The 22,837-nt window shown below is 39.3% G+C and overlaps 1 protein-coding gene across 4 annotated transcripts in view; it reads right to left on the bottom strand.

Moving 5' to 3' along the window:
* LOC115779202 (adhesion G-protein coupled receptor D2) overlaps window positions 1–22,837 on the bottom strand; it is a 111,762-nt gene that overhangs the window by 45,976 nt on the left and 42,949 nt on the right. For all 4 annotated transcript variants that reach the window (XM_030727730.1, XM_030727732.1, XM_030727731.1 and 1 more), the window contains 3 exons: window positions 9,243–9,284; window positions 5,326–5,379; window positions 858–1,002 (listed from right to left, as the gene is read on the bottom strand). In XM_030727730.1, the coding sequence (XP_030583590.1) occupies window positions 858–1,002; window positions 5,326–5,379; window positions 9,243–9,284 (241 nt within the window). The remainder of the gene's footprint in view (window positions 1–857; window positions 1,003–5,325; window positions 5,380–9,242; window positions 9,285–22,837) is intronic.

The raw sequence follows: 22,837 nt of genomic DNA, 5'->3' as shown, positions 1-22,837 counted from the left end.
TTAGATTTTAATTTAAAATTAATGCACAGAAAATAAATTATTTTAGACACTTCTGAGCATCATCGTCAAAAACATCAGATGTTTGGATGAAATTCACTGCATACTTTGTCACCATTCCCCCCAAACATGTTACATTCACCTCAGCAATGTTCAGTGAAAATTAAAATCCTTCACTGGAAAACTTCCACTACTGAACAGAAATTTTCTACAACCAAGGCTACAGGTGCTGCCATCTTAAAAAGATGAAGTACAAAGATACACAACCAAGAAAATATTTCAGTTATTCTAAAGAAATAAAACTTTCATTCAAATAACAAAAAAGAAAAAAAATGCACAATAGGTGGCCTTCCATGCTCTTTTTAAGTGATGGTGGATTGGTTGTGCTTTTTGAGAAGCAAGGCCAGCAGAGTAATCAAATTAGCAAGCAATATTGTGATCTGCTATTATGTTTAGTTCCAAAGACAGCTGTCTCCCATCCTTTGATCAAAACTAGAAAAAAATTGTGTGGGAAAACTGAATCATAGAATGCGATCTCAAATGCTAATCAAAAGGGCAACTGAAATTCTACTTTAAAGTATAAGTGATTAACTGCTATTCTGTGGCTCTGTAAACATGGCTCTGTCCATCACTGGACAGCAACTCACTGCTGACACATTTACTCCTCTCATTTTCTACTTTTCACATTTTTTATATTTTCCAGGATTGTGAATCTGGTTTAATAGTTTCCAGGTTACTGCCAAAAGTCACAATTGCAGTGTGCCAACAAGATAATCCTGTCCCACTACAAACATGGTATACTGAGCCCAAAAGTCTATCTTACAGTCTTATAGTTGCATGACACTGGTGTCAAAGCTCACCTCTGGTCCTCTCTTCCTGCATCCCCGGGCTTAGTGTGGTGCTGCAAGCATAACCCTCCTCTTCCTGGCTTGGCGTTGTTCCAAGTGGGAAACTGACAGGACGAGAGTTAGTAACTGAACTGGATGGCCGGGAACTGGCACAGTTCTGTGAGAAATAAGAAAGCAGTGTCATCAGATGCTTTTTTAAAAAAATTAACCAATGGTGATCCACATTAGTTGAATGTTTTTTTCATTGCAATCATTATCATTCTTATTAGGCTGTCTTCTGTATCTGTTCTACTTTGCACTCTTATGTATGTGAATGCTTTAAAATGTTAAAGAAATATAAAGGGAAAAAGTTCAGTGTGCTGATATTAACACAGTTCATTGACGTAAAACCTTGAAAATAAGTACATAAATGCATAAAAAGTTCTTTACTGAACACGTATATATTTCCATGCTAAATTCTGTTTTTTGATCATTTTTTTTTCTCATTACTTCTGTATTATCCTTCCTACAATGTGAGCACTAAGCATGAGCAGCTTATATATGAATTTAACTCAAAGAGCTCTTTGTTTTACCCACGCACACACATCTACCAGCCAGACCAAAATAAACGGCAATCACATAAAACCCACTTGTTTGCACAGCTCTCAAACAGACCCGGGGGGGCTCCAGGTTTGCCAAAGTCTTGTACTGTACTATATCAGTCTAGAATGCTTCATATATCCATGGCCTGCTCTTCTGTATTTATGTAAACAGAAACAGGCAAATAGATGCATTGCTACGTGTCACTGTCATTCACTTCAGCCAGTAGTCTCAGCAGAAATAAATGGCTTTTTATTATTTAAAAGTCTTTTACAAACACTTATTTTCATGCTCCCAGATAAAGACAAAAAAAAAAGAAAGAAAAGAAACACCAACCGTGGACTTCCCAAATGTAAAAATTAAATTCTAGTCCCATTAATTTTTTTCTTTGGCAGACTCAGTCCTACTAGCTCTTACATGTAGCTTCCTATATCTTGTCAAAACTTGAATTAAGATCAAAAAAACTAATCCACTTCCAATTTATATCTATATTTCAGTGGTGTCAGGGCCATGGAGCACTGAGGGGGGTTGTTTTTTATTTGGGTCCTACAACTGACAGCTTTATTTCACAAAGCAATCTGGCTGTGAGTGTACAAGAAGGAGGTCAGGGTGGGTCAAGAGGTATGTGGTATCAAACAGACAGGCAACACTGTTCAAAGTGGCCATGTGTGTGTGTGTGTGTGTGTGTGTGTGTGTGTGTGTGTGTGTGTGTGTGTGTGTGTATAAAACCGCGCTCCCTGGGGTCAAAAAAAAAAAAAGACAAGCAGCAGTTTGAGATCCACAGCTATGTAGAGGGTTACAGCATGGAAAAGGGCTAAAGAGGTCAACAGTGGTGTGGAATTAAAAAGGGGATAGTGGGTGATTAGGTTTGGTGGAAGTTGTCAAAGTAGGTGTTCTCCCTGTGCTTGTGTGGTTTTTCTCCATGTGCTCCAGCTTCCTCCTACAGTTTATTTGGTTATTCTAAATCTAGCCATCTGCAAATCTCTAAACTATAAACAGATAAGACCAATGGCTTTTAAAATTATTTATCACATACCAGGGGCAAATTATCTACTCCTGCCAGGTTGCCATATAGTACTGTCTAAAGGTTTCCGCAGATGAACAGTATCTGAAAGTCATGTCCTTAAAACAGAGGAAACAATCCAGCAAAGACCTGACGCAGGACCTGAGAGATGCATCTGGCCCTTCAGCTGTTGCTTCTACTGTTCACTGAAGCCTCATCAGAAATGAAGCTTAGGCATAAGTTCAATAAAAAAGATCTGTTTTCACTCCTCTGTCTCCTTTCCTGGGTATTTGGTTACTAGTCTATGGTTCACATCCATGCTGTCAAACTCAAAGCTGATGTCATTGTTCTAGACCAATCATCTTTCTGCCCACGTACTACAGGCCAATCAGTCTCCACTTTGCTTACTTTAAATCTCATAGCTTACACTGTGGAAGCTCTGTCATGGTTTGAGGCTGCATTTCAGCCCGTGGTGTTGAGCATCTGGTCAAGACTGATGGAATTATGAATGTAGAAAAGTACAAAATTTGGAAAGGTCTGATTGGCAACAGCTTAATTTTCCAGTGTGAGAAACACACTGCCAGTGCAGTAAAAGCATAAAAAAATTACAAGAAAGTTTGCCTAAGAGAGTTCAGGCTGTGTTGAGTAAAGGTAGTCATACCATATATTGACTTTTAAGTTTTTTTAGAACTGTACAAACTTTGTTTTTGCCTTATATTCTGTCCCTATTTCCAATTCTCTTTGCAAAATATAAAGAAATGAGGGAAGGCTCAAGGCTGTTGCATATTTTTGTACATTTATACTTTGCACTGTTTAGATACACTACATTACTATAGTGAGCAGCCCAGTACTTTACATTTCACACAATATCAACCTGGAGGTGAAGGAATATCCCAAAATTCAATACTAGGGTGGCTTTGACCTAACCTGGCTTTGGACTGTGTTACGGCCCTAGCCGGGCCTGCTGTGGCTTCCTGACCCACTGGGTGTGGCTTGTGCTCTCCGGCCTTGGGTGCCACCCCTTTTGGAACAGCTGACTCAACTCAGCAATCAAGCTGGGGCACTTAAGGCCAGAGAGAGAAGAGATCCAGGCCCAGTGATTGCCAGAGACTGCCTTTGTGGCACAACTTGTGAACTGTGTGTTGCTGCTTACTCCTGCTCAGTGGAGAGGAGGGAGGTGTTTTGTTTTGGTGCGTGAGGCCTCTTGCCTTATGTTGTTGTTTATGTTTGTTGAATAACTCCTGTGTTTTCTTTTCCTTTGTTTAGAGGTGATAGCAGCGTGTCCGTCTCTTTTTGTTATAATCTTAATAAAAATCTTTTATTTTACCAATTTTGCTCATGTCTTCTTTTGTCAACCCAGTCACTTTTTGTTACTTCCCCCAAACCCCCTAGACTTTTTAGGGGGAACGTAACAGACTGCCTATCCTTAATGTTGATAATAAAGGAATGCTTAGAGCCTGAAATGGACTTTTTTATTTAAATAACCACTTTCAATTCCTAAAATGAAGTTACTGTGAATAATCCTTTGTGGGTTAAATTTTAACTCGCAAATAATGCAATGTATAAACCCCTCTATCTCTAAAGAGCCATTTGTCTTCAAATGACCCCATATGCAGTAACACGCCAAAGCCTCTTTATCCCTCACCCGGCAAGGCACAATACCCAATCCTATGTTTTACAACAAGGGAATATATAGGGGCATGTGCGGTCATCTAGAGCCAAATGTCTCCTATCTAACCAAAGGACAGGTAGATACAGTATTTCAAGCAGGATTTATGGCACAAGATAGCATTAGCTAAAAACTGTCAGGCAGCAGTGATGGCTAAAAAACGCATTCTGATAGTGGAACCCAGCGGGATTGGAAAATTGCCGCCACAGAGAGAGGAAGCAGTAAAAATGATGGTAGATGGGGGGGGCTCACTGATAACATGAGCAACCAATATATCAGATTGCACCAGGAAGCAAGTCCCCTCCCTCCAACCCCAACGCATAGACATGGACATAGAAACACACTAAAACATTAATTAACCGATTTATTTATTGCATTACTTTTCATTGTGAGGTGCATGGGTTAATGGGTGGGTATGGGAGTCAAAAGGCACGTAGAAATTTTAAAAATAAATCTCCTGCTCAGCAATGATTTTGTGATAAGGTATTATAAAGTACATATGTGTGGGTCAGAGTGCAGAGGGAGGGCCAGGAGTGTCCTGTGTGGTGTTAATGTGACTGCTCATAGGGCAGAAGAGGGTTTTCGTGCATGTGCACCTATGTATGCAATTGCAAGATGAGGTCGGGGATAAGTTTGATGAGAGTTTGTCAAGGTGTTAAGGTTTACAACTGTATGTGTGTGTGTGTGGTGTATGCCTGTTTGTATGTGCTACAGACTTGTGACAACTTTTAATGTCCTTTGGTTAGGCTATAATCTCCCAAGACGCACACACCACAGACACACGTGCAGCATCCTACAATTTCAGCCGAACAGCGTCCACCAAGGTATAAATACTGGCCTGACACTTTAATGTCAGGGGACGGCTTGTCCTGGATTAGAAACTTGTAACCCACCGTGGAGCTTGACATTGCTAGGATGAACGTGCTGCAATGGGGAGAGTGAGGAGGGTGGGGAAGGGGGGTTATTATGGGTCTATGTTTGATGTATAAGGGCATCTAACACGAACTGTCGACTAGTAAGCCGATGTACAGTGACTCTTTGTGGCAAGCTTTCATTCGCAATGCTGTAGTAGTGATTTTTTTCTTTTCTTTTTTTTTTCACAAGAAGCAAAAGCTGTAAGGAAAATTGAGTCTGTCACACCAGTGTTTATCAGACACACACACACACACACAGACACACACAAGAATAAAGACACACACTTGTTCACAGGAAAATGGAAGATTACATACTGAAAAATTAAGCGCTTTTCTCCTCTCCTTGATCCTGTTGACCGTGCTTCGAACCTGAAAGAAAGCGAGAGAGAATGGGAGCGAAAGAGATAAGCGCGGCACACACTGAATTAAAACAAAATATCTTCCACAGCAAACACCTGCGACTATGCAAAGTGTAGAAATGGAGAAGGGAGAATAAAATGTGGAATGGAAGGAACATGTTTTGAGGGTTAGTTTGCAGACACTGACACGCAGTGGTTGGGATAGTGTATGTGTGTGAGTGTGTGTTCCAGCATGTCCCAGTGGCTAATGGGACTTGAAAGTGACACATAGAGCTGGCAAACTAAGGAGACGACTTCAAGCTATCATCTGTCAACACAGAGCGCCGGGACCAACAAATGGGAGCTATTGGAGGAGAAGGGACTGCCCTAGCAGAACAGATTACACTTTTACACTCAGATGAAACAGTGTACTGCACACCTTCATTTAACACATAAAATACCAGACAGAAGTTGATTATATATATATATATATATATATATATATATATATATATATATATATATATATATATATTAGATAGATAGATAGATAGATAGATAAAATCTTTTAAGATTTCAAATGAACTTCTCTACTTCTCTGTCTTTGATATTTATGCTTTCAAAATATTGCTCTGTAATGAATATCACATGAGGCAATAATTCAATCATTCAAAAGGTTAATTAAAATATTGTATTAAATCATGATAAAAATGTATTGTACAAAATAAGAACATTTTTTTCTTTTAAAAAAAAAATCACTTTAAAAAATATTACAACAGTTTGGTACAATTCAATTTTGCTAATCACTCAGTACAGTGAAATAAGTATTACTGAATAAGAAAATGATCAGGATTGATTCTAATTTTTTTTTTAATCTTCTTATACTTTGACTCTACACAATATTATTCTTTCATTTACAAAGAAACATTGTTATATTATATTGAAACGTTTTTACATTGTTTACTAATAAGCCGTACTCAGGAACAAAATATTAATAAATAACTAAATTAAAAATTAAATAAAAAACAAGTAAAACATTGTGTCAGTAGTTCAGTTACACCTTCTTATCTTCTTCTTCAAAATCCTCTGGTAGTTCTGAGAGTGAGTGTGTATATGTGTATGTATGCGTGCGTGCACTTGTGTTTGTGCACACTGTCAGCACTAACTGTAAATTTGTAGTGGCTGGGCACTCATCACTACAGCCCGTCCCAGCCCGGCCCACAACGTTAGTGAATATGCATTATGGCTTATGGCTTCATTAAGTCACGCCGTGTTATAAATTATGACACCACACTGAACGCATACACACAGTCTCAGACACCGCATGTGTATACAGAAGATGTTTTGCATACGTACCACTGTTGAAGGGCGACATAATGAAGAGAGCCTAAGCCCTGTGACAAGGCAGAATCAACAACACCAGCATCATGTTTCAAACACCCTTCTATTATTTCTGACAAGATACTAAGAAGGTCTTCACCACAGTGCAGATGTTGGGTAGAAACTATCTTAACAATATTTAATGGGGAAAATAAGACATGGGGATTTCACTGATATTAAAAGCAGCCAGTGTGCTGAGGCAATTACATGACACAACTTAATTAATCATTTGACAATGAGGGGAAGGGCATTGTTTTAGATGATCGTTATGTGTTTAAGGGGTTTTACACAGACTCAAGGTTTCAAAATGATGCAAAGGATGCAAAGCATGGTTTCCCATGTAAATGGGTGCTAAGCGATTACCATATTAAAGCAGTCTGCCCGACAACACCTGCCGACATCCTTGGAGCTGATGGAAATAAAAGGTCATCAAAGCGTGGGATTACAAGGTGACCACCAAGGAAAAGCTAATTGCAATGAATAATGGAAAGCTACTGTCAGGTAATTAGCAATTAAAACGATGCATTTTGAGGGTAATAGCAGCAGATGCAGTCTCTCTTCCATACCATACACAATTGTAATTATTCAGCCTAGAAACCAGCTTCATAAATGGAGCATGTCCTGACTTTCAGGCACTAGTTAATTCAACACCTTAAGAATATCAAAGCAAAATCTCCTCACACAGAGGTAGTTATACTCATTTGTTCTAACATGTTAACAACTAACAGCAACTTTGCAAAGTTTTTACACGCCTCATCCTCTTTGTGTTTTGTATATCTCCCATGTGCTCTACCAGCTGTCAGTTAAAATCCCTGCCAACACAGCTTAAAAAATGAATCACAATGCCAGGACATAGTAGATCCTGCCCACAGGAACCTTTCAAAATAAAAAAAAAACCTCAACCAAAACTGTGAATTTCCACTAAACAAATATTTTTTTAAAGGGGTCGTGAAGGCTGAAACCCAAAGCCAAAGGTGCCAAGCATCACAATCTGGAGAAAAGGTTAAGGATAGAAAACAAAAGAAAAGCAGGGAGACAGAGCACAAAAAGACACCCCCCTCCTTGAAAGGTGATGGCAGGTCAGTCAGAACAGATGACATAATTACAAGAGCACTCCATTTTGTTTTGTTTTTCCCAAAATTTTACTACAACAGTTAGGTCTTCTTGAAAATCAAACATAAAGAGGAGCTGCTCACAAACTATGAAGACCTCAGGGTCAAGGACAACTCGGGTGTAAGAAAATGTATTTCCAAGCACTGAAAAAGCCACTTAAGCAAGAATGCAATCTTGATGTATTTTACAGTGTGAAAGGTCGGCCCTCCCTGGCTCTGCATTGTCGGTACTTTGCCTATGACTCAGGGACAGCTCTCAATGCTCTTGAGAAGAAAGGAGGGAGAAAACAAAATGAAAAAGGACAGAAAACTCGAGATATCTTCTTTGATGGCCAGGAGGCCAGGTGATGACAACAGAAAGCTGAAATAAATGAGGTTTAAGAAAGAGACATAGAAAAGAGCAGTGAAAGAGGGCAGACTAATGACCAATGACCTTGCATATTCAGGCAAAGAAAAGGTTAATGAAAAGACAGAGCATATGTGTATTCATCATAAATGAATCGTGAGCCGTGGCTCACAGTAGCCACAGATGATTTCTTAGATTTACATTAGTACACTGCATTTGCCTTCAGATTTACTGTGTTTTCTTTGTTTGTTTCATTCTTTTTCACTAATATTTCACCAATATTTGGGTAAAATCTACTTTTGAATTTTAAGTAGTTCCCTTTTTAATTTTTTTTTCCTTTAACAAATGGAACTTTTGGACATCTTGAATGGAAGATGTCCAATAGTTTAAATGCAGCTTCACCGATGCACATCTAAAGTTAACCTCATTTACAAGACTAAGAGCCACAGTCGACCAAGAATGATTTTCGTGACTTGCGACTCATCCATTAAATCACATCTCTCTGTCTAGACACGCAACCTTTCTCCACCCCCACACAGCTATGGTTTTGTAAATGGTAATAATGCAGTAAGGTTGCATTTTATCACCCCTTCATTGCATATTGTTTGTTACATATTGCCCCCCCCCCTTTTTCTTTTGGGGTTCGATTATGGGTACTGCTTGGAGCCCTGCAAAGCCCTGGCCAGCAGCTTTGTCAGGATGCTAAATGGAGGGCTGTGAGTTTAAAAACTTAAAGAGGCAGTGAAATATTAGCCAATGTGGGTGAGGAATGAGTGGCTGAGAACTGCAGCGTGTCAGTGTTAAATGGTTGGACTCAGATGCATATAAGTTAGTCCAAGCATGAAGGGCAGTGGGACGCTCGCATGGAAACGATGTCCCCACCCCTCCTTTCCCATCCCTCTACCCATCCACAGACACACGTTCACACACACACACACACACACACATACATACTCTGGCGCACCCCACCCACGCTGATTTTAAGCAAGGAGCCCATCAGAAACTTGTCATTTCTCTCATTCACTCCAACAGCCTTGAGACACAATGCAGACTTACCTCTGTGTTGTACACCCCATATATCAGAAAGATGAACAGGCCCTGTAAATGCAGAGAAAGAGAGAAAGAGAGAAGGAAGGAAGAGGAGGACAAAGTTGTTACCATTGTTCTCTCTCTTACATTTTTGTAAAAATAAAATAAGAAAAGAAAAAAAAACTAATGAGTGGAGCGACACATACAGGTAAGGTGGATTTTAAGTCTATTCTAGTCACATAGAGCTGAATTAGACTTTAGTGAGACGTAATGAGAAGAGAAGTAGGACAACTTCTCCAAACTGGGCCACCTCTGTATAAGGATCAGCTTGCATTTGTTTCGTCTGCAATACTTCTTCCTCATTCCAGGCTGCACTAAGCCATCAAAGGCTTCAACCCAAGGTTCCACACAGTTTTATTGAAATAGAAAACCTCAAGTGTCTATATTCATACTGTGTTCTCAGACACAGAAACACATTTATATGATTGAGTACTAACAACACACACACAGACAACACCTACAATATATAAAGAAAAAGAAAATCTGAACTCAAATCTACGCAAATAGCAAGAAATGAGGAGATAAAGACAATATAACCCTAACGTATATTAAAAGACACGTCCCACATACACAGCCACACACATACACATTACGAGAGCAACCCAGGCCAGACGAGACCATCAAGGAAAACCATTGGAGGAAAGCGGAGAAAGAAAGAGACAGAGGGAGCATAATGAAAAAAATGGCACATAAAAGAAGATATTTCATGTTCACAACACTCCACTGCTAGTACCCAGGGCCCAAGAATGCCATGCCCTTGGATGCATAAAGGCTGCACTTTTGGTCACAGAAAAACAGCTATTTTTCATTCCGTTTCATTGTGGCATCTACTGAATGTAGAAGCTGTGCATTCGCCTTCGAGCCATAATGTAATCCTGATGCCTCAATGAAAACAGTGAGAACAACATTCTCAGAACACTGATTGAACTGTGCCACAAAAGATGTACCGAGAAAAATGAAAAGACAGTTAAAATCCTATAAATTTCAAGGCTCAGAGATACGGTCGATTCTTTGATAAGAAAACCGCTAGCACAAAAAAAAACTTTTAAAAGTACATCTCTCTGCTTTCACCTCTGCAAGTATGTCTCTGTTGCTTCATCTTTAAACCAGAGTAAGGACACATCCCGAAGACAGGCAGGCACAACCTGCCCAATGCATCAATCAAGCTGAGTTTGGAGCATCCAATTTTTGCCAGAGGAAGATCTCGATGCATCACCATTGACAACATGATTTGGGGGCCCATTCAGAGTGACAGGGCGACAGCCGCTGACGATGATGACCTCTAGGCCAAGCTACTGCAAATTCACCTGGCCGCATTGTCCTCCGGGGACTGAATTGCCCCGTCTGTCGTGCTGGCTGGTGACACCTCAGGACATCCATTTGCTTACAACTGACAGTTTCTCTGGTCTCTGCCATTCCTAAGACAATAGTCACAACACGGAATTGCACACTGAGATTTTCATTTCATACTATCAGATGCTTGTGATGTTGGCCACAAACTAATACAAAACAGAATCAAAAGCAAAAATTCAATAGCACAATATGACCATGAGGAGATTGGTGAGGTTGGTGATTAATAACAGCGAGCTGAGGTTGCATCCTATAGTCTATACTTTAACTACCCGATTCCATTCAGTAAGTCGTAGAAGTATTCAGTTTCAACCGTTCAATGATAGAATACTGCAAAAAAGCAACTTCTACAAAACGCTGTCCTCAAGCTAAAGAAATAAATCAGTCAATGAAGATGAGACTGTTGCTTTTCAAGTGTGTCGGTGAATTTATCTTTTCATCTGTTATTACCACTGCTCCAATTTCTAAGCATTAGCTAACAGTCAGCCATCTAGCTCAAAGAGACTGTGGGCTGCAAAGGTAAAAACCTACTATAGATGCTACTATTATATGGTAAGCCTAGACCTTTTTCTGCAGTATTTTAGCGATTAATAATGTAAGCCAACAGAGTTTATGCACTTGGCGGTTGCACTTTATTAGGTACACCTGGACCCCCTTTTCCTTCAGAACTGCCTTAATTCTTTGTGGCACAGATTCAACAAGGTGTTGGAATTTACATGATAGCAAGGATTGGAATTGAGGTCTGGTGACTGTGGAGGCCATCTCAGTACATCGAACTCATTGCAATGTTCAAGAGACCAGTTTGAGATCATCTGAGTGTCGTGGCATGGTGCGTTATCCTGTTGGAAGCAGCCACCAAAAAATAGGCACAATGTGGTCCTAAAAGGGATGGACATGGTCAGCAACAACACTCAGGTGGGCTAAACAATGCTGAACTGGCACTAAGGGGACCCAAAGTGTGCCAAGAAAATATCCCCCACACCATTAGACACAACCACATGAAAGTATTGATTCAGGCTTTCATGTTGCGTATGGTCAATTCTGACCCTACAATCTGAATGAGACTCGGACCAGGCAATTTTTTTCCAATTTCCTGTTGACCAATTTTGCCAAGCCCATATGAACTATACTCTCAGTTTCCTGTTCTTAACTGACAGACATGGCACCTGGTATGGTTTTCTGTTGCTTTAGCCCAAGGTCTGACATGTCTGACGTGCGTTCAGAGATACTCTTCTGCATACCTTGGTTTTAAAAAATGGTTATAATATAGTTTCTGTTGCCTTCCTATCAGCTCAAAGCAGTGTAGCCTTTCTCCTCTGACCTCTGGCATCAACAAGGTATTTTTAGCCGAAGCAATGCTGCTCACTGGATATTTTCTCTTTTTCAGACCATTTTCTATGAACCCTGGAGATGGTGGTGTTGGAAAATCCCAGCAGTTTCTGAAATACTCAGACCAGCCTATCTGGCACCAACAATCATGCCACTTTCAAAGTCCTTTAAATCATCTTTCTTCTCAATTCTAATGTTCGGTTTGATATCAGCAGGTCATCTTGACCATGTCTACATGCCTAAATGCACTGAGTTGCTGTCATGTGACAGGCTGATTAGAAATTTGTGTTAACAAACAATTAAATCTTAGTTGTACCTAATGAAGTGTTCAGTTTATTATTTCATTTCAGTTAATAAAAGGCTTTTGTAAAAGCTCAAGAGATATGGCTTGTAGGGCGCCCGGGTGCCTCAGTGGAAGAGCAGGCGACCATGTATGCCATGAGGCGAAGTGCAGGCATCACAGGCTCAAGTCCCGACCTGTCGCCCTTTGCTTCCCATCTCTTCTCCCACCTTCCTGTCTTTCTACACTGTCGAAAAAAGCTGCTATGAACAAAAAAAAAAAAAGAAAATCAAAAAATCTTTAAGCGATATGGCTTTTTTATGATTTTTTATATGTCTTTAAATGCACATCTCTAGCAAGGTGTAACAGAAGCATCCTGATCAATGCAGTGGTGTTAGAGCAGGGGTCTGCACCCCGTGGCTCATTCAGGCTTAATCTGCAGCTCTGTGCAGCTCGCGGAAGTAAATTATAAGTATCCAATTGAAGTGCATTTTATTTTTGTCAGTTCGGTTTTTGTTGTAGTTTTAAATTGGAACATTATTGTGATCTTGAAATATTAAAATAAAATCATTTTATTTATCTATTTATTTATTTTTGTTTCTCAAAATATGCGTCACTCGCGGTAGCCGCTACCGGCTTCCAGTAGTATTTGCGGCTCTCTCTTTGTTTTCCGTGGAAACCGGGTTCAAATGGCTCTTTCCGGATTACAGGTTGCCGACCCCTGTGTTAGAGTATCATTTATATACAACTGTACTTCAGGTTGATAAACAAGTAGTAATAAGGCCACTATATGGTAAAGTATGACTTTAGTGTAGCCTTATTTAAATCTCAGCCTACAATCTCCACTGAGAATTATTTAAAAGCACAAGCAAAGTGTTTATCATGTATGTAAACAGTGTAATTCCATACTCTTTTCACACACGTTAATAAGCACGAACACAATACACATACAATAACAGACAGTGGGTGGTTAATTTGCAACACATACTCTATTGTACTGCATTAGAATTGCAATTCCCAACTTATTGTTGCAATTTGATTATCATGTTTTTGATCATTCCTCTTATTTGTAATTAATCTTTTGTTGTGCAGTGAACAAAGTGGGGAGAACATAGCGTGCACATTAGGAAAAATGATCTATTAAAATCTAATTGAGTTAAAAATAAGTGGGAGCACAACAGTAATGACGGATTGTTTAAAATGTTAATTCATTAATATCATCCCTAAAAACAAACAGACAAGAAAATGGGGCGCATTATTTAAAGGCAAGTGTACTTTTCTAAACTCAGCGGCGTTTCTTTTGAACTCTGTGGAAAATGCTACAAATTTATGCAAAGAATGAACACAGTTGCTTTCAAAGTATTGCCATACTGTACATCAAACAGGGGAGCATAAACTAATTAGCATCTCCCTAATTATGGAACAATTGTATGTTTAAAAAGTTAAAGCTAACAAACACTGTGTTTGACCAAAAACATTATCACCCCAGAGAGATGCACTATGCTGCAATGCAAGGCAGGAAAGTGCACTTGTTTTAAATGTGCAAGCGCAATCCTACTTATCAGAGATACTGAGAGCTTTGTCTGGAAAGCAGAAAGAACAAATCAAAGTCAGACATTGATTTACTTTCAAGAACTCTGAGTCAAGCCATTTAAAGCGACTAGCCCTGATATTGTTTACTACTGGCTGTTTGTGATGTCGACAACCTCCTTTGGAAATTTACCTCTGTTGTCCTTGCAACTCACTCTTCGTAAAAGCATCAGCTGAGTGCATTAAATATTTAAGATGATCCATTAACCACTGGTTATACTTGTAATACAAGCTTTATTCCAGTGTTTAAGTGGCTGCTTTGTGAGAGAACATGTTAAATTAAGCTTATCTCCCTCAAATGTCAAAAGCTACAGATCTTTGGTCTTTATTGCCTATCTGTTTGAATTAAGATTGACAACTCTTTTGTTATTAGATAAAAAAGCTGTTTGGTTTTTTTTTTTTTTTTTTAGTATTTGAATTTTCATTTAACTGACTCAGGTGCCAGAAAGCATGTGTGACTGGAGGCCTTTCACATACTTCAAAGTCATTTAATTTTATGAAGACAAAGTGAATGAGCAGGTAGGAATTCAATATTTAACTCAATGATAATTTTTACAGAATATAAGACTGCTGATGGATGTACTTATAGATGTATCCTGAACTACAGTGTGTTTTACAGCACAGTACAACAATAGCTCAGCAAAATAAACACAAGAAAATTCATAACCTTTTAAATATAAATGATCTAAAATATAATTTACACACTCATTGACCACTAAAGGCTGCTAAAACAGTGTGTACACATCTTCTACTGTTTCTATTTCTACAAAAATGTATTTTAACATCCAATATAGTAAATTCTACAAATTACTTTAGTATATAGTTAATTCCAATTTCCACATCTGCAGGTATTTCCTGTGTTTAATACTGAGAATTCACTCTTGTACATGTGCAGCAGTCACACAGACCTCCACAACAAACTTGAATATGAACACTGAGAAAAACCTTTTTAAATTCCCTGCATTAGCTCTAAGTTCCCTGCAACAGGCTGGCGACCTGTTCAGGGTGTACCCTGCCTCTCGCCCTATGACAGCTGGGATAGGCTCCAGCCCCCCCGCGACCCTTAACAGGATGTGCGGAAGCGAATGGATGGATGGATGGATAGCTCCAAGTTTCCCCAGCACAGCTGTCCTCACTTTGACAGAGTGCATATTGTAGTGGAAGTATGTTTCTTAAAAAGCCCTTCAACAATAAACAAAACCAAAAAAAATAACTTTTGTAGGGTTTATCTGTTTCAGTTTCCAACACTTTAAGGCAGCGCTACCAACACAAACATTTGCGGTGTTAGGCCCTTTACCTTTCCATGTAAATGATTACAAATTCTCAGAGAACAATACCTCTACATTTCTCCCCTCGCTTACTTTCAGCGCCCCTATTTCCCACTTCCATCAACCTCCCCACTTCTGTAGAGAAAGGGAGCAGAGCACTGGCAGGTAAAAATCTCAAAAAACAGCAGTTTTATGGCACTGTCCTTGGGAAACAAATTTTCAATGTACAGATATGAAAACTATGATTAAGGTGAAAGGGCAGTGTCTTGGCAAGGGGAGAGAGACTGGCAGGGTAGCTTTTTCTTTCTTGCTGGAATGTATTGTCTCTGTCAATCCAGTGCGCCCCACTGTATGAGAAGGAGCTTAAATGTTAACATCAGATATAATGACATGAGGGCTAATGCCTTGTCTGTTTGTTTGAAAAAAGAACCAGTGTGACTGAAATTTTGTCATTTACCCATCCTCATGATTTTCAGTAATAGACATCTTATAGTACTGCGGAAAGGTCTTCAGCCACCTACATTTTTTTGGGGTTGGTTGTTTGTTTTATGTTTTGCTTCCAAGGAGCCAGACATTCTTATTATTTTTAAGGATGTCCTGAGCAATAGTTCTCCAGGTTTACTGAAGGTCTTTCAAAGTTGTTCTTTGGACATTTGCTGCTTTTTCAGTCATTTTCACACCAGTCTTTGTATCTGACCACTTTTGGAGGAATGCTTTTTGTTTTGTTTTGTTTTGTTTTGTTTATTGTCATGCCACTTAAAACTGACCTGTGAATCACTAAAGCATAAAAAAGGCACCTAACTCAAGGGATAAACAGTGTTGTGTCTACACATAACTTAGCAGAGAACCAATTTTAAATTGGATCTTTTGGCAATTTGTCACTAGCAGCCTGTCACAAAAACACATTTGTTCCAATTTCTGGTAACACTTTATAATATAGAAATTACACAGAACTTAAATTTACTTACAGGGTACATCCCTGTAAAATACATGTACTTACAGCCTTAGTCACGGGAGTATTGTAAAATGTTACCCAATTTCTTTTGCTGAATATATATAAAAAATGTCAAATGTGACAGTTTGGCAGGCGTAAAAAAGTATTTTTACACTGATAATGCCTCATTGAGAATCACCTTATCTGAAAATTTGGCATATCTCAGCATGAAGCACAGAAAGTCTTTAAAAATTTGAGGAAACTGGACAAGTGGAGGAAAAAAGAAGAAGAGCGAGGCATAAAAGAAACTATGTGAAGCAGATGAACAATATCTGAAGGTCATATCCTTAAAAGACGGAAAAAATCCAGCAAAGACCTGACACAGGACCTAAGAGATGCATCTGGCCCTTCAGTTGATCCATCTGCTGTTCACTGAAGCCTCATCAGAAATGGTTTCAGTGGAAGTGTGGCTGTCGAGAAGCCATTCTTAAGAAAGGGAAACGGGGGGGGATTTTGGTACAAATCATCATCAATATGTACAGAGAAGGTCAGGGGAGAGGTACAACAGTGAGTGTCGGCAGCCATTTATAAAACACGGAGGCAGCTCTGTCATGGTTTGGGGCTGCATTTAAGCCAGTGGTGTTGGAGATCTTGTCAAAAGTATGAACACTATCAGTCATGGATTGGCCTCCCCAGAGCACGGACCTCAACATTACTGAAGTAGTGTGGGATCATCTTGACAGGGAGCAGAACAAAAGACAGAGCTCATTAAAAGCTCCAAAGAAGAGCTTTTAATGTCCTTCAAGAAGCCTGGAGAACAATTGCTGAAGACTATTTAAAGAACTGACAAGAAAGCTGCCTAAGAGAGTTCAGGCTCTGTTGAAGAAAAAAGGTGATGTTAATAATGCAATAAAAGGTATGTTTGCACCTGTTTCATTTAATCTCTGCACCCGTTCACTGTTTCCTAGCAAATTATAAAGAAATGAGGGATTTAAGACTTTTGCACAGTACTGTATAGTTTGCAATAAATGAGCAGACATTCAAAAACAATATGCATCACCTTTCAACAACTACAGGGAAAAATTTTACAACTTTTCTCAATGAAATAATTTAAAATGAAACATTTTGATTTCACAGACTACAGTGATTAAAGGAATCTATTATGTCAATACATGAGATACATAACAGCTGTTCTTGACTCCTTTACAATAGAGATGCACAAGTGAAAAACCTCTAGTTTCCATTTCAGTAATAAAAACACATGCAGTATTATTCCATAAATTACCAGTACTTGGATACTTGCTTATATTTAGAAACTGTAAACCCCATGCTCCATACAGTTTAAAGGAGCGCTTTAGGCACTGCAATCGCTTAATGTCAGAAATGATTTATACTAACCATGTCTACACTGTCTAACCCAACATCACAAATGAAAATAGATACAGTTTTCACAAATTACATATTTCAATCAGACCAACAGCCTTTTCTTAAGCAACTGAAGACCACTGCCTCCACATCCTTTCAGTTAATTCCAGGCTTCGGAGACACCCTCTGCCAAAAACGAGAGCTATTTGAACAAGTTGGACTCGACGTCAAATATCCGTGCCTAAATTCAAACACACAGAGACACTTTTCACAAATAGAGCTATCTGCATCTCCACTTGGCAAAGAAGGGGAGGAAAAATTCTGCCCTCACACCTGGTAATCATTAAGGAAATGAGAGACAGAAGAGGTTAAAACACTGTGATGGAGGAAAAGAAAAGAAATTCACACTTCTGCGCTGGGACTTGCTAATGTCTCTGACCCCTCCACACATAAACAGTTTAATTAACATGTATACATAACTTTCACTTTAACTGCTCATGGCATGTCAAATCAAAGTGTCTGTCAAAGCTGTGAAACAAGGAGTTGATACTTTGCAGGCCCTCGGTTCAAATCCAGCTCCACGCAACTGCTCCAGCTGGCCAGAGATGCTGGCAAGATGAAGTGAAGTCAGGCAGACAGGCAGGTAGACGGGCAGCCTGCCACTCTGTCAGTTTGAGGTAAACACCGCCCAATAAATGCTTTGTAGCACCCAGAGCTGCTCAAGGTATGAAGGGGAAAAGACTGTATAATGTGGGAAAATAAAATAAAAAACCAAGGAGGCTTTTAAAATTTGGGTGGCATCACATCTTTCAACCCGAGATTGCCCACGTGAGCTTTGTATTCATTATTGGTACAAATTCAGAAACCATGGCCCACCCTACTGTACAGCTACATGTGAAAATAAATCATCATGCAAAATATTCTACTACTGATAAAACTGCAACCAAAGACGTGAAGTCCTTACAACTGGAATAAGCTGACATTTGATTTTGGTAAGCGCCAGACTTTTCTTCCTGTTTTTTTTCTTATTGTACATTATTAGGGAAAGTGGATAAGTTATTCTTCGAAAAGAGCTATTAGGATTCCCTATTTCTTTCCCCATACACACATCCAGTCAGTTGCGCTGTCACATTGAGAAGGGGACCCCCAAGCCAGCCTGCCTCCAGAGGGTGTATAGCTGCAGAGGAAAACTGACAGTGTTCACACACAGACAGGCACACACTGAGGCCAGCAGCAACACCAGTACTGGTGTGTGATGGCTCAGGAGAGGAGGGAGAGTTATTAGCTTAGCCCTGAACCACCTACTTAATATAGGGGCCGGCGGTGATCGCTAACAGAGCCTGGCAGAGGTGACAGCTTTTGGCCCTGCTTGAGGAAATCCAATTGAAAAGCAGCCAAGAGGAACAACAAGCCAGAAACAGATGTTGCTCGCTTCCACCAGTGCAACTTGGGTACACACAACCCAGCGGCAACAAACTGCGATGGCAAAACTGACACACACACACACACACACACACACACACACACACACACACACACACACACACACACCGGACACAGAGTGGTGCGCACACACTTACATCACAGAGCCACAAAAAAATGTAGAGGAACGAAATTTACAAAGGAAAACAGCAGCACCAGCAGATGTCTATAAGCACACCAATAAGCAACGATTTATATGAAGTTTATTCTTAGTTGCCATTCGCTCTGTTTAAATAATCTGATTTAATTATTTTTATACCTAGTGCAATATACACTAGCAACTACACTTCAAATATATTTAGGAGACAAAGCAGTTTGTTTAAAAAAAATGGAGCCGAGGCCAAAACAAAATCTTTCTTCCCAGAGAAGAGATCCATCCATCCATCCATGAATCCCTCCTCTTTTCTTTTAAAAATCTCTGGTAGGGCATCTCAATGAAAACGCAACACACAGGTCTTCATATTATTACAGCCCCTTGCTCCAGTATTAATTGAATTTGGCAAGGCTGGCCACGATTTAGTCCTAATAACATTCATTTATTTTTTTTCTATTACCACTACTGGAAAAGAGAAAGGAGGAGAGAGAGAGAGAGAGATGAAGAAAGGGGGGAAAAATGGTCGAAAATCAATTGTGACATATCTTTATTACCACTCGATGACAAATGACGGCACACTTGCCATTGCTCTGGTATTGTGTCAGTGTATGTCATATTGATTTTACATCAGATGGACAAATGTTATTGATGAAGTTCCAGAAAAAATGACGCTTCATTTTACTTGTTTTTTAACGTTTAAATAAACCAGGATGATGGCAAATTAGACAGTAATTGGCACGTGGCAGATCTCTCCTTTCGCTTTTGCGATGATTTTTCTTCAATATAAACCAAATTTTGAAGCCTGCTGCAAGATCAGTGAGAGTTGGTAACTACACCCTGAACCTGATCACACTGCACACATGTGGAAATGTAATGCGGGAGTGGTGCAGAGAGCACGAGAAAGAGAGTGAACTGTAAACAAACTAGCTTTTAAACAAGACAATTTCAAGCTGCGTGTCTTGGGCGCCAAGAAAAACACAGCCATGGAAAACTGATACAAACTTTTAACACATGGGTCAAAGCAGGAGTCTTTGAACTGGTGAGGGAAAGCCTGCAGCCAGTGCAGAAAGCTGTTTAATTAAAAATACTTAGGTATCCAACAGGCCTTTTTGGGGCACCCTCTTGTCAAATTGTATGTGAGCTGGCTGTCAATCTTTTGAGGTATTTTTAATTTCATAGTTTTCCACTGACGGGGGGCGGGGGGGGGGGGGGGGGGTCAGAAGAGAACAAGTCCCACAAAACAGCAGCTGGAGACTGAGTAAGTTTATAGTGTATAGATGCTCATTCAGATACAGTAATATGAATGCACTTCCTGCTATAGTTACACCTGTTATTAAAATACCATTTGGATTACAGCCACTGATCACTGTGCATAAGTTGGTTTTTTGTTTGTTTTGTTGTTTTTTTGATAAGCCTAGCAGAGATGGCAAGTCCTGGTCACAAAAAACAACAAGGGTGGTTACACCAAATATTTAAGTTATTTTTTTCCTGTAATCTGCACTTTTCTGATTTATCAGTATCAACAGTAGCTCAAATATCATTTCACAGTTAAGAACCAGTCATTCATAAAGTTATATTTTTTTCTATATAAATTGCTTCCTCAGGATACCAAAATATGGAAGATGCCAGATATTTTGCACAGAATGCATGCATAAATTTGCAATTTGCACGGTAACTTAACAATCAGTGTACATAAATTGCATATTTTACGACATGTACTGTTTATTTTGCACTGTAATACAAAATAATGCAAACTATCTGGAGCAAGGAGAAATAGGTGACACCTTTAATGTGATGTCTTTTTAATTTTGCAAGTCAGAAGGAGTTCTTCATTAACAGACAGCCATAATATACACATGTACTGCCAGCCACCTATTGTCACATGGCAGTGAGGAGCTGGAAAGGTATAACACACACACACACACACACACACACTGACTTCCAAGATACAACCTCCAGCAGAGACACTCTCATTGGCTTCCAATCAGTAATTGTACTCTTAAGTACAACCCAGCTCTGAATCAGAGTCAAGTCTCTGGAAGTGAACACCACCTGAGCCTCAGCTTCCCACTTTTCTATGAAAGTGTGCCAAACCTAATAGACCAAATATGTACAATTATGTTTTTGTTTAGTTTTTTGTTAGTTTGTTTGATTTGGGGGGGTTTCTATAGAGTGTATCCTTTACTTAGAGAACAATGAAACATTGGCCTTTGGTCTACTGTTCTTGTGCTGGTAAGCACACGAGTTCTTCATATGCATATATTCATGGGTATGAAAACAAAATTTTAAAGCACCTGAAAGATGCATTCGAACCCACAAACAAACACCTCTTGCACATGCACAGTAACATTTGAACAGAACACTCTGCGCAAATTGAACCACTGACAAGTCCATGTTGCTGTGCCCTTGACTAACAATGACAAATGGATGCAATATGCAAAGTCTGAACAACTTGCTTTTGGGTACAAAATAGGAAAAACGTTGCTCCACGTAGCATTATGGGATGCGTTTGCTCTGCTGTTTCTCAACTAAGGTGAGCCGAGCCGAGGTTAATGGCACGTGTTAAGATTGCGAAGTGTAGGTGAGTGATGTCTGGCGAAAGAAATCAGAGAGAGCAAGACAGAAAGACAGACCGTCTTTCCCTTATTTAGGCACGTGAATAGCTGGCATCTTGTCCTTTATTACTGCTGTATCTGTGACCTTGTATTCATAAGGGACACAAGTGAATAAAGATACATTAGCTGCATTTGAAAAAATAATGTGCTCTAAAAACCTATGAATTATTTTTAACTAATGAGTCATTTTCTATTCCTGAGACTGAATCTGTTGTTTTTCTAAATAAATAAATAGAGCAATAAAATAAATGTAATGCCTCCCCCCCCCAATCATCTGGTGTCCCCACAAAGCAGCAGGAGCTTCACATACCTACTGTGTCACCATCAATCTGCTTCTGTCTTACAGCCATTACATGGGTAGTGTAGTAATTTAATCATTTTTTTCTTTTCCAAATTAAAACATACATTAAAGAAAAGGTTCCCAGAAATTAATTTTATTTAATTATATCTAGATTAAAGTCATAAGAAGAAAGTAAAGTCAAAAGGCAGTAAAATAACATCTTAAAGACTGGAAAAAAGAGAAATGCACAATTAGAAAGAGGATCTTAACTAATGTGTGTCTATATGTGAGTATGTGTGAGTGTAACAACTGGGTTTGTAGTTCGTGTCTGTGTACACCTACCCACATAATCCCACTTCTGTGTCATTCTATATTCATCCAGCGGTCTACGTGCATGTACGCGCATTACATGTGTGGTACAGCACCACCGTGGTGGCAGGGTGTATCCATCATGATAAACCGGCAGACTCGGTGACTGTCACATGCAATCACACTTCACTACGGTTCACAGGACTTCAAAGTGAAAATGAATGATAGTTCATCGACATGAAGACTTCATATATCTTCGTTTTTTTTGCTCTTTTCTGTCTTTTATTTTTTGGAACAGACTTGTATCTTTTCTCCCAGCGCCCTTTTGTTGTGAGGATCGTTGTTTTTGTCAGTGCCTGAAAGGCATGGGAGGACACACAAAGTTAAAAAAAAAAAAAAACATTCCAACCTTCCAATTTGTAAGATAATCTAAAGTAGTAACTCTCAGGTTTTCACCTGAAACAGATTCAGTTTGTTTTTCCAGCAAATTAGATTCATGTAAAGTGTGTCAGTAAAAGTTGCGATAGACTTAAAGCTGCATTAGGCTTTGTATGGCCACAAGAGGGCTCTAAGAGTAGCTCAGCAGTGAGTTATGTATGTTGTGAAGTTATATTTGTGTTAAGGAGTTATTATAATTTTTTTTGTTATTATTTGTATTATCTCCTG

Source organism: Archocentrus centrarchus, chromosome 4 (assembly GCF_007364275.1).
Source record: "Archocentrus centrarchus isolate MPI-CPG fArcCen1 chromosome 4, fArcCen1, whole genome shotgun sequence".
NCBI lineage: Eukaryota > Metazoa > Chordata > Actinopteri > Cichliformes > Cichlidae > Archocentrus > Archocentrus centrarchus.
Note: the sequence above shows the minus strand (reverse complement) of the source record. Positions and strands in the feature narration are given on the sequence as shown.